The sequence below is a fragment of the Colias croceus genome, chromosome 22, assembly GCF_905220415.1.
Source record: "Colias croceus chromosome 22, ilColCroc2.1".
Taxonomy (NCBI): domain Eukaryota; kingdom Metazoa; phylum Arthropoda; class Insecta; order Lepidoptera; family Pieridae; genus Colias; species Colias croceus.
The window spans coordinates 2,271,169-2,288,296 of NC_059558.1; the positions used below are offsets into that span (position 1 = coordinate 2,271,169).

At 41.2% G+C, this 17,128-nt stretch overlaps 2 protein-coding genes across 2 annotated transcripts; one reads left to right on the plus strand and one right to left on the minus strand.

Annotated features, from left to right (window-relative positions):
• Positions 1 to 531: 531 nt before the first annotated feature.
• Positions 532 to 6,348, plus strand: LOC123701951. The gene has a single exon (XM_045649586.1). The coding sequence runs from the start codon at positions 532 to 534 to the stop codon at positions 6,346 to 6,348; it is 5,817 nt and encodes a 1,938-aa protein (XP_045505542.1).
• Positions 6,349 to 10,149: 3,801 nt separating this feature from the next.
• Positions 10,150 to 12,438, minus strand: LOC123701953. The gene is made up of 4 exons (XM_045649587.1): positions 12,297 to 12,438; positions 11,686 to 11,864; positions 11,045 to 11,201; positions 10,150 to 10,319 (listed from the first exon to the last, which is right to left on the minus strand). The coding sequence occupies exons 1-4, from the start codon at positions 12,436 to 12,438 to the stop codon at positions 10,150 to 10,152; spliced, it is 648 nt and encodes a 215-aa protein (XP_045505543.1).
• Between the last annotated feature and the right edge of the window lie 4,690 nt (positions 12,439 to 17,128).

Below are 17,128 nucleotides of genomic sequence, written 5' to 3' on the forward strand. Positions count from 1 at the left end.
ATATGTAAATTTAATGTTTCTTTTCCCGACAGCATCACGTCCGCGACTGCGCGCACAAACCGTTCCCCGCAGTATATTTATACACCTGAAGCGGGGGACGGGGTAGTATAAAAGTAAATTTCGGGAAAATCGTGCGCGCAGTCTAAACGGGGCGTTGGCGGGATATGTTATGGATGTAGAATTAATTAGTAATGTAATAATGAATGTAATGAAAACGTAGAAAATGTAAAATTGTGTAAAAATAAAGAGAATGAAAATAAAGGATGAGGAAAGGGGCGTGGCCAGCCGGAGTGGAGGGGATAACACGTAGAGTATAAATATCGACGCAAAACTGGTTGCGTCATGGCATTCCAGTTGCTCCCGCGCTACAAGAAGAAACTAAGGAAATAACTCCGCTCCGGCTTGGCACCCTGGCCCTCTGCGTATGAAGAAATAATTGTTTGTATTATTTACAAACCCCCCCGCCACTACAGTCCACTTGAGAGGGCCTGCCGCCAACATTGGTCAGCTTCGAACCGGATCAGAAGAAAAATGAACACGAGAAGCCGGAGCGGAAGAGGAGCCACGCCATCGGTATCCGAGACGACCGCCACCGCCACAGGAACGTCATCAACGAACACATCGGAAGAAACGAGCGGCACGACGGAGACATCGGAGACCTGCACGACCGCGACGAGAACGACGAGGACAGAAGAAAAGAGCAGCTCGACGCCACCTACGCCGAGCACCATGCCCGCCGACAAGTTGCAGCCAGCGCCGTCACCCGTCGTAGGATACACAAACGCCGCTTTCGCGGCGCCAGCCGACAACGCCGACGCGCCGACGACCGCCGCTTTCGCGGCGCCAATAAGCAACGTCAACTTAAATACAAACGCCGCTCTCGCGGCGCCATCGAACGTCGCCGTCGGGTCGCCAGCACGCCGCTCGAAGACGCTCCGCCAGGCATCAGAGGTGCGGTCGCGGCGCTCCGTAGCCTCCCGCAAGAGACTCCTCGCGGAGTTGGAGGCGAAGGAACGCCTAGCCGAACTAAAGCTGGAACAAGCGAAGGCCGCAGCAGAACTAGAAAAGGCGCGGTTAGAAAGAATCCGCGCTGAAGAAGAATCAACAACGGAAGAGGAAGAAGAGGACTACGAACCGGAACGACGGGTCGAGTCGTGGTTGAAACAGCATTCAAGCCAGCCACTGCCACCCGCCGCCAACCCGACTCGCGAGCTCTCACCGCCACGCTACATAGCGAAGAACACCGACAACAAGGAAGACCGAGGATGGGGGGCCCGCCAGGAACAGGACGACGGGCAACGGGAACCGAAGAAAGACCCGCCCACGCGGTCACCAGAAGTTGCGGCAATTGTAACCGCCTTCAACGAAGTCGCAAGAAGCCAAAGGAAAGTAATAAGATACGGCGGTGAACTACCGACGTTCACCGGCTCCAGCAACGAGTGGCTATCGTTCAAGGCATCGTATGAAGAAACTGAAGAGGGATTCACCGACGGGGAAAACGTCGCACGATTGAGGAAGGCGCTGAAAGGAGCAGCCCTAGAAGCCGTCACCGCCCTACTCATATCACACACCGGACCCGAGAAGATCATCGAAGCCCTGCAGAGAAGGTTCGGCCGCCCAGACGCGCTTGTTTTGGGTGAAATGGAAAAAATTAAATCGCTACCACGAGTGTCGGACAACCCCCGGGATGTTTGCATATTCGCAAACAAAATAGCGAATATCGTCGCCACCGTCGAAATACTAGGAAAACCAGAATACCTGCACAGCCCGGAAATGCTGCGGCAGGTGCTCGAGAAGCTCACACCGATCATGAAGAATAAGTGGTACGACTTCGCCGCCGACGAACGAGACAAGACACCGCTACTGAAAAAGCTCGCAGAATTCCTGAATAAAGAAGCAGACAAGTGCTCCAGTTACGCTCCGTTAGACACAGAGACGGAGAGGATAACAAGGAAAAGGACGGAGCGCGCCTACGCAGCAAGCAACGCGAGCGAGCGAGAAACAAGATGCCCGGTGTGCGAGCGAGAACACAAGCTTATCGAGTGCCGACAATTTACGAACAGCGACGTAAATACACGATGGGAAATAGCGAAGAAACATCGAGTGTGCTTCCGCTGTCTGCGAAGCAAACATCAACGAGCAACATGCCGCGCTCGTCCATGCGGCCTCAACGGGTGCACCATGAAGCACCACAAGATGCTCCATCATACAAAGACAGCGGAAAAGAAAAATGAAGAAACGACTCAACCGCAAGCCGAAACGAAGAACGACGAAAAAGTCCTCGTGTCGGCGATAAACATCAACAGCGCTACGTCGGAGCAACCTACGCGCCGCCGCGCGTATCTGAAGATCGCCCCCATCACCATCACTGGGCCGAAAGGAAAATGCGACACGTACGCGCTGCTCGACGAGGGAAGCACGGTGACCATCATAGAAACGGCGCTTGCAGAACAGCTGGGTCTCGACGGGCCACGCGAGTCCATCACAATTCAAGGTGTGAATGGACACGAGAACGAGCACGAGTACAGCAAGAGAGTGAAGGCACGAGTACGAGGACGGCATGAAGAAAAAGATTACGTATTAGACAACGCCCGCACCGTGCACCAACTCCACGCGTTCACGCAGTCCATCCGCGAAAGTGACATCGCCCGCTGCAACCATCTGCACGACCTGCAAGACGACCTGCTGTACGAGAATGCAACACCGAAGCTGCTGATCGGACAAGACAACTGGGAGCTCATTATAACACGTAAACTACGGCACGGCAAGAGGAGTCAGCCCGTCGCATCGAAGACACTGTTAGGATGGGTACTGCACGGCTGCCGTTCATCGAACAAGCACCCAGTTTTGTTCTGTTCTCATCTCTCGGAAGCGGAGAAGTCACCCGACACACTCGAAAATATGATGAAGAAATACTTCGAATTAGAATCCATCGGCATCGAACCTAAGCGACAGCGCAGCGACCCGGAGCAGCAGGCACTCAACATACTGGAAAAGAAAAGTCAACGCCTGCCGTCCGGCCGATATGAAACCGGACTCCTATGGAGAGACGAGTCCGCAGATACACCGAACAACTACGGCGACACACTGAAAAGACTGAAGACATTGGAAAAGAAATTGGACAAAGACGGAGAGCTGAAGAGACAATATGAGGAAAGAATCGAAAATCTACTCTCGTCCGGCTATGCAGAGAAGGCGCAGACTCCGCCCACCGGCGGGAGAGTGTGGTACCTCCCACACTTTCCAGTGATCAACCCGGACAAAGCGAAGATTCGTCTGGTGCACGACGCGGCCGCTAAGTCACACGGCCGCTCTCTCAACGACATGCTGCTGCCCGGGCCCGACCTACTGCAATCTCTGCCCGCCGTCATCATGAAGTTCCGTCAACATCCAATCGCCGTGTCCGCCGACATCAAGGAAATGTTCATGCAGATAAAAATTATAGAAGAAGACCGCGACGCGCTGCGCTTCCTCTGGCGTGGCGACCGACGCGACGACGGGCCGCCCGTTGAATATCGTATGACATCGCTCATCTTCGGCGCCTCTTCATCACCGTGCACCGCGCTCTACATCAAGAATAGAAACGCGCAAGAACACGCGAACGAGAGTCCGGCAGCCGCACGCGCGATTCAAGAGAACCATTATATGGACGACTATATACATAGCTACGCGACCGAAGATGAAGCAAAGGAGATAACGGCGCACGTCGATCGCATACATCGATACGCCGGCTTCGAGCTACGTGGGTGGGCGTCGAACAAAGAAAACGCGATAAGAAACTTTACGAACACCGGGGCGACCACCGTCGAGATCGGCGGGAGCGAGACAGAGCGAACATTAGGGCTACTTTGGCATGTGAAGCAGGACTACATAGGCTTTCGTGTCAACACGAAACGTGTACCACAAGAAATAATCGAAAATAAGCGAACACCTACGAAGAGAGAAGCCCTCAGTCTCATCATGTCGGTCTTCGACCCACTCGGCCTCATCGCGCCCATCCTCACACCGGCGAAAAGGATAATGCAGGATACGTGGAAGTACAACACCGGCTGGGACGACCCCATTCCCGACGCGCTACAACACCGCTGGGAAAACTGGGTGGCGAATATACAGCATCTCGACGCGCTCCGCATCCCGCGCTGCTATGACTACGAACCCGCTGCTGAGAGAGAGGTACACACGTTTGTGGACGCCAGCGAAGAGGCATACGCAGCAGTCGTGTATATCAGAGCGACGCGCGCCGACGGATCAATACACATCGCGATCGCCGCCGCGAAAAGCAGAGTCACGCCCACGAAACCGGTATCGATTCCACGTCTGGAGCTGCAAGCCGCCCTGCTCGGAGCACGCCTCACACGAACAGTCGAGGAAGGCCACGACTTTGTCTTCAAGAGAAAAGTGTATTGGAGCGACTCGAGAACAGCACTCGCATGGATACGCGGCGAGCCCCGCACATACAAGACGTTTGTAGCGCACAGACTAGCCGAAATAGAAGATCTCACGAAGAAGGATGAATGGCGCTGGGTTCCCACGGCGCACAATACGGCGGACGACGCTACACGCAACACCCCCGCTGACTTCGACCCGCAACACCGTTGGTTCACCGGTCCAGACTTCCTCCGCTATGAAGAATGCGACTGGCCGGTTGAGAAGAAGGAAAACATCACCGACACGGGCGAAGAAAAAGAAAAATGCGGCGCGTTGAACTCGTCGGACCCCGCCCCCGCGTTCATCGACCTCGAACGCTTCTCAACATGGACTCGGCTAGTGCGCACAACGGCCCGCGTACTGCAATTCATCGAACTCTGTCGTCGCCCCAAACAACTCGTCAACGCAACACGTCGAAAACGTACAAGAAAAAACGAAGAAAAGGACGCGACGTGGAAAAGAAATACGAAAAAGAACAAAGAGAAAATCGTCTCGCGTCCGAACAACGAAGAAAGAAAATATATAATACTGAGCGCGCGCCACCTACGCGCCGCGGAAAACGTGCTTGTGAAATTAGCACAACAAGCAACGTACGGAAAAGAGATAGCGATACTACAGCGAGGAGACCCGCTCCCTGAAAAATGTCAAGGTCCACTAGCGGGATTAAGTGTCGCATTGAACGAAGAAGGAATACTGAAACTACGAGGAAGGGTGAATGAAGCCAGCGCGATCGAGGCAGAGGCCGCAAACCCGACAGTGCTCGACGGAAAACACAAGTATACGCAGCTCTACATACAGCATGTACACGAAAAGTTACATCACGGCGGCGTCGAAATTGTAGTAAATGAACTAAGGCAAAGACTGTGGATAACAAGAATACGACCCGCGACAAAGGAGGTGCTAAAGAGCTGCCCGCGCTGCCGCCTGCTGCGCGCCAAACCCGCGCGCCCATCCACCGGCGACCTGCCTGCCGCACGCCTCGCGCATCACGCGCGCCCATTTACATTCACCGGACTCGACTACTTCGGCCCGCAAGAAGTAACCGTCGGCCGCCATCGAGAGAAGCGCTACGTGGCCCTCTTCACGTGCTTAACATCGCGCGCAGTACATCTAGAAGTCGTCGCCTCGCTCAGCACCGACTCAGCGATCAACGCGCTGCGCCGCTTCATAGCGCGGCGCGGCTGCCCGGCCGAAATATGGAGTGACAACGCGACGTGCTTCCGCGCGGCCAACCGAGAGCTCACGGACGCGTGGGCCGCACTTGAAGAAGAAGCAGCAGCCCGCCGCATCAGCTGGCGCTTCCTTCCGCCGGCCGCCCCATTCATGGCCGGCGCGTGGGAGCGCATGGTACGCACCGTGAAAGAAGCCCTACGCCACACGCTTCACGAGCAGCACCCCAGTGACGAGACGCTCGTCACACTCCTCGCCGAAGTAGAAGCCACCGTAAACTCACGCCCACTCACTCATGTGGCCGTGACCCCCGACGTGCCGCCCGCCATCACACCGAATATGATCCTGCTGGGCTCCAACTGTTACGTGCCGCCACCCTGCACCATCGAAGAAGACCAAACAACAGCGCGCACACACTGGAAGCGCGCGCAACAGCTCGCCGACACCTTCTGGCGACGCTGGGTGCGAGAGTACCTGCCCGTACTCCAACAGCGGCGGGAGCCCCACGCAAGCGGCGCGGCCCCCAAGATCGGCGACCTGGTCATCGTGTGCGACTCCAATCATCCGAGGAACACGTGGCCCCGAGGACGAGTCATCGCCACGTATCCCGGCAAGGACGGCGAGGTACGAGTGGTCGACGTGGAGACCAGCGGCGGCAGAATCCTCCGGCGGCCCACCAAGAAGATCGTCGTGCTACCAGTTCGAATCGCAGAGTGCGACGGCGGGAGAAATGTGCACGACGAAACGTAAATGTAAAGTACACAACTCATTTAATTAGTATAGAATAAGATAACGTATAAACTCCTGAAGGCTTACGCCTGAAGGCTTATTTTTAGTATGAATAAATGTATGTCTTATTTGAGTTCTTAAATGTAAAGTTTTATATGTTTGGAAAGTAAAGTATTTAATCTGTCTAGTATTAACGTAGAGTAAGCTCCTGAAGGCTTATGCCTGAAGGATTATTTTATAACTAAGAATAGAATAGCGAATTTATATGTAAAGATGTTTGTTAAATTGTTAGATAGGAAAATTCATGAAAGATTATGACTGAAGACTTATTTACTTGGAATTTAAAATATTTATGTCTTGTTTAATGATAGTAAATGTTTATGTTTGTTTATTGAATATTGAAAATGTCTTTGTTTATGTGTTGCCTTAAGTATACGATAATGTTTTGTCTTTCTTTGAATTTACTATTGTAGATGTTAATATTTAATGATTATGTAATGATTAGGATATGTAAATTTAATGTTTCTTTTCCCGACAGCATCACGTCCGCGACTGCGCGCACAAACCGTTCCCCGCAGTATATTTATACACCTGAAGCGGGGGACGGGGTAGTATAAAAGTAAATTTCGGGAAAATCGTGCGCGCAGTCTAAACGGGGCGTTGGCGGGATATGTTATGGATGTAGAATTAATTAGTAATGTAATAATGAATGTAATGAAAACGTAGAAAATGTAAAATTGTGTAAAAATAAAGAGAATGAAAATAAAGGATGAGGAAAGGGGCGTGGCCAGCCGGAGTGGAGGGGATAACACGTAGAGTATAAATATCGACGCAAAACTGGTTGCGTCATGGCATTCCAGTTGCTCCCGCGCTACAAGAAGAAACTAAGGAAATAACTCCGCTCCGGCTTGGCACCCTGGCCCTCTGCGTATGAAGAAATAATTGTTTGTATTATTTACAAACCCCCCCGCCACTACAGTCCACTTGAGAGGGCCTGCCGCCAACAAAAAGTTACTGAACAAATTAAAACAAAAGTTACTGAACAATTTCCTGATAGTACTCTATCAAGTACCTTGTTTTATATGTGTTTTTTTTTGTATCGACGATTTCGTTATCTGTTAACAAACAGACTGAAATATACAAAATTGATTTATATCGATATCGATGTTTTATTTTACAGTGTTTCCCATCGCTATTACTGTAAACATGCCGTATCAACGCAGTGCGGGATGGCAAATAATTTTTCACAAAATAAGGGGTTTACATTTTCCCTCATATCTTTTAAACTATTGGGTCAAACTAAAAGCTATTTATGCGGTATATACAAGACTATATATACTATTATCCAAAAAAAAAAAATTGAAATATCTTGAAATTTCATGAAATTATTAACCTTCAAAGTCAGTAGGTGCGATGTGATAAAAATGGCTCATGACGCGCAGTGGTGAACTTGCCGATGTAAAGTATGGAAGACATGCCGCAACAACGGTAAGTTTGGCATCTTAGGTGCCGCAGTGAACGTGTTAAACGAACATAGAACTAGAGATAGAGCAAGAGCATTATTTCGTGATCTTTTAGTGTAAACGAATACTCGTATTCAGTGTTGTTCGGTATTAGAACATTGCATATAATATTTTTGAACACTAACAACAATGAAAGAATGCTTTTGCTCTAGCTCTAAGTTTACACTAAAAAAATGACATAGTTGGGTCTTAACGAGCATTCGCTCGTTTGATGTAAATGCACCGTAACATAAACTATTATAGTAGAGCCATTTTAATAGGCAACATTTGACAGTTCAACAAAATTCAACAACGTAACCTAGTAACGACGACATAGAATAACATGATATTTCGTTTTGTTAGAACTGCACATTTGCTTAACTTTTTTCAATTACGATTACATATTTATAATAATAATGACCGATACGAAGTTATTTTAAAATTTCATTTTACTGATAAACCATTCTAAACATAATAAACAATTTCTGAATTGAAGAACTGACGTCGCTACAATTTTGTGTCAATTAACCCTTTTTTCTTTTTAAATACCAGAGATGTTACTCTAAAAATCTGTGCTAAAAATCGAAATCTGACATCTAGAATCGAATGCATTGATTACTTGTGAATAAAAATCTTCATAAATTAATAAATTCGATTGACAAATGTTTCAAGTCCGTATCGATTAATTCACTTTAATCGATGTTTTTAAGCAGGTTACCTCTCTTCGAAGATAAAATTGATAGACGTCAAATGTTGCCTATTAAATTGGCTCGACTTTTTTTTATAGGAGGTATCAATTACACATGTCATTCTCAATCGCTAAATCAACTGAGGAAAATAGCTATTAATTGTTCTTAATTAACAATTTGAAATGATAGCATGATAATTATTTTAATTGAAATGCCTCTTCTCTAATTAATAGAAAGGCATTTTAATTCAAATCATGTTTGAAATGAACAAACAAATACAAAATGAACCTACGTACGTCATAAAAGAATTACCTAAGGTTGGAATTTTGAAGTAAAATAGTTCAGGATACATCGCCCATTTTTGCAAGTGACTACTATCAAGCTAATTTTCCGTTTGTAGCTTTATTTTGATGAGACACCGAATAATTTCGTGTACGTAACTCTCGATTGTGGTAGCTAACAGAGATAACAAGGATAAAAATTTTTGATTTGATGGTTCTCAAATATTTATTACTAACTGATTTTTTTTTGTTCAATCTCAAGATAATTACCTAAATTATTCGAAAAAATATTTGTCCTACAAAATCTATGGTTGGTTCAAAGAGTCCCCCTTTCCAAAGTGTATCGATAACGAGGTCATCATAAATGATTACTAACAAGCTGGTTTTTTTGTTTTCACTTAGTTAATGTTTATATAATTCAACAGACATATTGTCCTACAAATTGCGTAATAAATATTTGAGAACCATCAAATCAAAAATGTTTATCCTTGTTATCTCTGTTAGCTACCACAATCGAGAGTTTCGTACACGAAATTATTCGGTGTCTCATCAAAATAAAGCTACAAACGGAAAATCAGCTTGATAGTAGTCACTTGCAAAAATGGGCGATGTATCCTGAACTAAAACTAATTTTCCCAAAACTTATCTACACCGTTTGAACTGATAAATTATTTGTAATTTTGTAAATATTAATTGTGGGAAATAAAACAAAACTCGTTAAGAGGACTAACATCTGTCTAAAATCTAAAATCGTGATCTCCATCAACCGTCGTCGATTGGTGTTGATTGTGTTAATGTGTGCGCGAGTCACTCAAGTTCAGCTAGCTCTTGTAGTCCTCATAAAGCTGTTTTATAATCACAAAGAAGGCACATCAAGGATAATAGTAAAGACGTAGTAGTAGAAGATATTTCCTAATTATATTTGATTTAAAACATTTTTTGATACTGCGTTGGATATTATTAAGGACCACTAGGCACAAATAAAACATAATATAAAACTAGGTATATAAACTACTAGCTTTCCGCCCGCGGCATCGCCCGCGTTTTCAAAGAAAAACCCGCAAATTTCCCTATGTGTTAATTTTACCCTCTATATGTGTGCTAAATTTCATTGTAATCGGTTCTGTAGTATTGGCGTGAAAGAGTAACAAACACACACACACACACACACACACACACACACACACACACACATCGTCACAAACTTTCGCATTTATAATATTAGTACCTAGGATAATAATATTAAACACGATGAAATGCTAAACAAAAAATTACTTGCAATACACAAGTACCAGACACTTGTAATAATAGGTTATTGATTACAATATTTAAATGCCAGTTAATAGTATTTTATTTTGGATCATTTAATGCAAATTGTAACAACACTATAACATAAGTGGTAACAGTTTGGACCAAACCCACGGGTAAAGTCGCGTCTAACGTAAAGAGGCCGTATAGGATGTACTTCCTGAACGACGCTTTGTTAGTTCTTACTATGTTCTTGTATAGTTTTGACTCTCCTAAAAAAAACACGTTAATGTTAGCAAAAAAGGCCGATGACATAATCACCAGAGTATTATTGGAAACATATGAATACATAAATTAAAATACATTGTCTATAAAAAGTGAAATAAAAATCTACTATAGCGCCCGACAAACTTCTTGGCCAAAAAGTAGCGTGGTGGAAGCTTGCGCATATAAAAATGTACTAAAACTTGATGCGCAAACTTCCCCCACCACGCTACTTTTTGGCCAAGAAGTTTGCCGGGCACTATGCTATATAACTACCCGCTAAGCATAGACTAGACATAATATACTACGTTAAAATAAATAATAATAATTAATTTTAGCCATAACATTATAAAATAGTAATGTTTACACGAATAACTTTCCATTAACCCATTGAGTCCCGAGCGGCCCGATCGGCCCACGACACAATAGATTTTCTATTGTGTCTGTGATTCCGGGGGCTGAGTTATTTTAACATAGCCTTTGAGAGAGAAAATGCTACTTTTTCAAAAACAAAACTTGTAAGAAAAGACGGATTTTCATTTATTTTGAAAACAATTCACCCAAAAAAGTCAAAATGGCACACATTCACTAGTGTGTGTGTGGCTTGATAAATTTTTTCTCGGCGTTCCTTTTTAGTGACTAAACATCTATTATTAATGTTCTTCAGTTATTAAATTAAATCTAAGTCTGTTGTAAAATAAAATCTGCTGTACGTGTAAAGAAACGAACATACCAACGGGGATTTCACTAGACATACGATAGGTACATTCCTGATCAATACTCAAGATATTTTTGTAAAATTCTTCACATGATTTGACAAGCACAATAATATTCATTAGGTTCTTCAGCATCCAGATGGATACAACAACTTGAATTGTCTTTTCGATTTCCTGAAATATGAAGAAGGGGACATTAATTACTATAATCATAATATATTATGTAGTTAATCACTACATAGTATAAAACAAAGTCGCCTTTTCTGTCCCTATGCATGGGGAATGTATGCTTAAATCTCTAAAACTTCGCAACGGATTTGATGTGTTTTTTTTTTATTTAACATAGACTAGTCCAAAAGGAAGGTTTTTGTATATAATTTAGTAGGTTTCAGACAAAGCAGGTGAAGCCGCGGGCGGATAGCTAGTAATAATTATAAAACTGAAACTAAAAACGGGTAACTTACAAATTTATAGATATACTGCCCTAGTTTCGTAAATTCTATGTATATTTGTATATAATTTAATGTATGTATAAATGTGTCGAAGACCAGCCAAAATATCTGAAAAAAACATAAACTATTTATCAAAATTAAACAATTAAAAAAAACTCGTATGTAATTTAACTCCTCTGACAACTTCATTGTATTCCATGTTTCACAATAAAGTACATGAATATTACCGGCATTTGAAATATCTTCTTATAATAATCGTACGCCCTCAAAATATCCAAGTAACTAACGAACATTGATTCGTAAACGTGACATCCCCTATCCCTCTTGCCAATATCATCTTCGTGGCTTCTCAAGTACTCCAAACGTTCATTCCAATAATATAAAACTTTATTTATCAACTTCAAAAGTCGAAACGCGAAACATATTTTGATATCAAAGTAAATATTCGAAAATATAAAGAAAAACAAACTAAATGCAACATCGTACATGTACATATAGAAGGTAATTAGAATAAAGAAGACAAGTACAATGATAAAGCAGAAAAATTGAATCCAGTTCCAAATAGCAAAACTTCTAAAGTTGTTGTTAAACGAGAGAGTGTTAGAGGCCTTTTGAATGGACACGATGAATTGAATATGGCTGTCAGAATAAAGAACGTTGTTGATGTAGATCAAAATCATGCCAATCATGTTAAGAAGCATATTCAAGTAAATAAAAGCGTTCAATGGAGCATTAAAAACTTCTGTGACGTCCGATGTATAGATTTCCAAGAAAAGAAACAAAGATGTCATAACGAAGCATATTGTACTGTAGGTACGGCTGTTATTGTAAATAAAGTTATTTTTAACTCTGTACATAGAGTGAAGGAATATAGTTTCCAAAATTTGTAAAGGCAGTAGCGATGACTGAAAATCTTCGTCAATGTAATTTGAAAGAAACTCATTCGTATTTGTCGCCATTTTTTTATGTGTTAAACTCTGAAATATGTATGTTACAACATCTAACCGATATGGAATTTTTACATAAAAATAATTTACCACCTACAATACTATTCGGAATTAAATTACTCACTACTTTTATGAGATAATAAATTACTTTTGATAGAAACAAGTTTTGACTCCAAGAAAAAGAAACGACTACATTTTCTAAGTGTAAATGAAGAAATAACATTTAACAGAAGATAATGCTTACAATACGCAAGTGACTTGATAGGAATGTGTTGAATTATTAAATTCAATCACATTAAGAATGTGTCACTCAAACAACAAATAGCAATTCATAACACTAATGAAGAAGCAATTTCATTATTGACTTTTATCGATTCTTACCTAGGCAAAATGAATGGTGTAACTGAAGAACTTTTAAATAATTTTGTAGATGAAGAATTCAGAAAAATATTACTACCTATGAATGTGGTTTGCAACGCGTTATGTGTAAGAAAATTTTATATAAAAGATGGCTTTATTACGCCCAACACAAAACAGGATGTGGTATTCACAGTTCTTGGGTTGTTAATCGAATATTTCTTGTTAATCCGTATTATTGTAAGCTTCTTGGACGTTTTCGACCACAGTCCTCTTAAGTACATCTACATCTGTGTTTATAGCTGCTATGCCGTCTGTTTCACAATCATCTCCATTCTCAACTTCTATCAGAGCGAAACAAATGTCAATATTGTTTTGAAGATACAGGAAATTGAGAACTTTCTACCTAACGATAAGAAAATGATGAAGATTTTATTTTGGATGTTTTTCTTTATGACGTGCCTGACTTATTCTTTAATGTTTATCGCAAAAACGATGTGGCGGAACGACTGGAGTTTTCTCAGAGGTTTTTATATACTGTCGACTATAATTTTCGATTTGGAAATACAATATTCGATGGTCGTCTTTTTCTTCTTATCGATTAAGCTCAAAAGGTTGAACGAGATCCTCATTGTCAATAAAAATAATGATGAAAATGATCAGCACATAACTGAAGGAATGTATTCAGCGTTTAAAATTATTACGGATGCTTACGTTATGCTTGTCCAAACTTCTAAATTTAAGGTAGAGTTTTGAAATAATTAAATATAAATGTATTAGTTGCTAAAGAAGATAATAATAATGGGCTCTCTTCACAATCGAGAGCGTTGGCCTAGCAAATGATAGGTAGCGGATGTTTGCCTCCATTACGGTGATTAAGAATAAACATCTACACTGACGCCGATCATAGACATATAGGCCCTCTACAATATCGTGATCGCCTCTATTCGCCCAACGCTGCCGATTGTGAAGAGGGCCGATTAATACCCAAAAATCATGGATTGGAGTGCAATAATTGACGAAATGTTTCACACTGAGTGCACAGCTAACCTTACTAGTAACTTAAAAGCTAACCTTAAGTTTTAACTCCTAACAGCCGTACAAATAAAAACTTGCTTATTCAAACCTTATGCAATGAATAGTTATGATAAGAATAAATAAAGGAGAGTTAAGTTGTCTCAATAAAATCTTCTGTCTCCTATATATAAATTAGTGTAGATTAATTACTAAATGACATAAGCTTTAATTTTCAGGTTTTATTTCATTTTGCCGCCATGTTCCTGCTGACTTTGAGTTATGTCGAAATATATTTGTTATCGTCATTAAAGGTAATAAAGAAAACTTTTAAATATCTATCTAGATTCATACTATTTAGAAATTAAAGATTTAAACAGATTTTAAACGCGATTTGAAATCCGTTAAAAGGGGAGATTAAGATGTTATACGTCTTGATGGTCATTCAAAAATTGCTATTTGTGAACTACCCTCACGCAGTATATGGAGTACCGATTGGTATACTCGGATAGGTACGCGATTAGAGTCTCTATAATATACTATATAAGAGATACAATCGCGTGCCATCGGGATACCGTGGTATACCCACGGCCGCGGCGGTATAAGCGAATACCGCTCTAGTTTGAATAGGCCTTTATTATTTTTTAAACAATTTTCCACAGATGACTAGAACCAGTTTAGTTAATCAGCTATATAGTATTGCATTGTGGATGTTTAAAGGTTCCGTATCTGAAATAGCATTTTGTGTGGCGATAGAAATGTTTTACAAGCAAATACAGCACGCAAGAATGAATCTTATCTGCTTCACATTAAGTTCATATTCCCGTAAGTTTATTATTATCTAATTGTTTATTTCATGAAAAGGGACAACCGCAGAATTAAGTTATGTAATCCAAAAGAATACGGTAATTAGATTATACCACGAAACATATTAATTTTAAATATATAATATAATATATAATAAGAACCAAAATTCTCTTATTTACCTAGATGAAATTTCAAGAAATAGGTAATAACTAGCTTCCACCCGCGACTCCGTCCGCGCGGATGTCGGTCTTCGCGTGGATGGTTTATTTCTCCTTATAATTTTTTTTTAATCACATATTTGGGTTTGGTATCGATCCAGTAACACCCCCTGCTATTTATTTTTTCAATATTTTCAATGTACAGAATTGACCCTTCTACAGATTTATTATTCTACGAACCTATAGATTTTTTTTTTGCCAAATAAATTTATTATATTAAATATCCGATCATTGCTTCCTCCAAACCTAATTTTGAAACGAATATTCTTTACTGTTTACATATTATAAATAACATACCCAGTATCCATTTTAAGGTAGAGATCCCAAATTAATATTTTTTTAAGTGAAATTTCTTTACGATACCGTCACATCATGGAGTAAAGCAACGATTTTGGTATCTTTGAATCTTGCCAAAGAAGTTTCACTTCTGACACGTGTGCTCAGGACAAACGCTCTTTTTTTGTTTTTCAGGTCAAACCAGGAGGTACGCAAAGAATATGCTGCGAATGATAAAGTTTCGATTGACAAAACTGAACGCCTCCGATTTTCTTATAGTTGATGCTGTACTACCACTGCACTTCATATCTCTGGTTACTAATTATGCTATTGTGTTAATACAATTTGCGCTATATTAATAAAAACCTGAAATTCAAACTTTTTTTATTCAACATTTATTTTTAAAGTTATTTTGAATCATCAAATACCTATAAGTTCCCCTAAATAAAAACCCGCAGAAAGCAATTTCTTCAGAGAAAAGTCGGCAAGAAAGTGTTTGATTTATTATTTCAGTCTACACTAATACCTATACATATAGTCTACACCACAGACTAATAATAATATACTACGTATACAAGTCTACACTAATATTATAAAGAGGAAAACTTTGTTTGTTTGTTTGATTGTAACGAATAGGCTCATAAACTACTGGACCGATTTTAAAAATTCTTTCACCATTCGAAAGCTACATTATCCACGAGTAATATAGGATAGGTTTTATCCCGGAAATTCCACGGGAACGGGAACTATGCGAGTTTTTCTTTGAAACCACGGGCGGAGCCGCCGGCGGAAAGCTAGTTATATATAAAAATTTGTAATCATAACATTATCTTCATGCTTTTGGGTTGTTATAGAACTTTGAAGGATATTTACATGAAATGTTTTTTTTTTCTTGTAATTCAACAATTTACTAGAGCACCTGCTTATCATATTTTGAACTAAAAGACTAAAAGACCTTTTTATATATTTATGCCATTATCTATAAAGCCACCTTTTTTATTTCCAGCTGAAATAATGGCTATAAATAATTATTTATTTTTCGCTCCAGAAAAAAATATAAATACTTTATATTTCGCTCCATAAACATGACATCTTGTGAGTAAATTATTGCGTAAATCCAATAGACACAAAGTCCGTTTATACGTCACAAGCGGTCAATTGGTTTGCGCACATTAATTGACGAAGCCATTTCGTAATTGGTTCCTGCAGTTGCTACCGTATACAGTATCTGAGATGAAGATTCATCTTTTTATAGTTGTATTTGCGTTTTAGTTCTATGTTTTTAATAATAATAGCTGCGCCCCGCGGTTTCATACGCATTGCTCCGCTCCTGTTGCTCTTAGCGTGATGATTCGTTAAGTGTGCACAGGCGATTATTCCGTAACTATAACAGATATAAAAAAAACTTTAAACTGATATTGAAAGTACTAATGAGTGAAATGACAGTAATAACTTTTTAAAAATAAAACGAGAATTATCCAAAAATGTCACATGAAACGCCCCCATTGTTCAGTTCTTTCAGTAGATATCAGTTTTTTGATGTCTGTAATAGTTACGAAATAATCACCTATGCACACTTAACGATTACACCCTGTATAGCCTAGAGCTTTCCTCGGTAAATGGGCTATCTTACACCGAAAGAATTTTTCAAATCGGATCAGTAGTTCCTGAGATTAGCGCATTCTAACAAATAAACAAACTCTTCAGCTTAGTAATATTAGAATAGATTAGCTATCTGTTAGATGCATCGCCATCATAGTCAAAGAAAATTCACCGCGGTAAAAAGTAGCCCTAGTTAGGAGGCTAGAGAGTGAAATATCACTCTCTATTCCCTTCTGCAGACACAAAAATCATACCACAAAGTTGCTCCATTGTAATTTGACAGAAAAATAAACAAACACACACAGTTACAATTAATAAGGACGATATTACTATTAGAGTTGCTAAATAGATAATTTACAAGTGGGATAAAGTAGTCTCTCTGTATAACTTTATAAGGTTCAATTCCATTTCTACTCATGCGTAACCGA

Excerpts from the sequence above, each read along its gene's own strand:
- LOC123701951 (XM_045649586.1), top strand. The coding sequence starts at position 532 with ATGAACACGAGAAGCCGGAGCGGAAGAGGAGCCACGCCATCGGTATCC.
- LOC123701953 (XM_045649587.1), bottom strand. The coding sequence starts at position 12,438 with ATGGCGACAAATACGAATGAGTTTCTTTCAAATTACATTGACGAAGAT. Across the intron at positions 11,865-12,296 it reads CTTTATTTACAATAACAGCC|TTTTATATTATTGGAATGAA; the intron begins GTACCTACAGTA and ends TGATAAATAAAG. Across the intron at positions 11,202-11,685 it reads TAATATTCATGTACTTTATT|GAAATCGAAAAGACAATTCA; the intron begins GTGAAACATGGA and ends TTCATATTTCAG.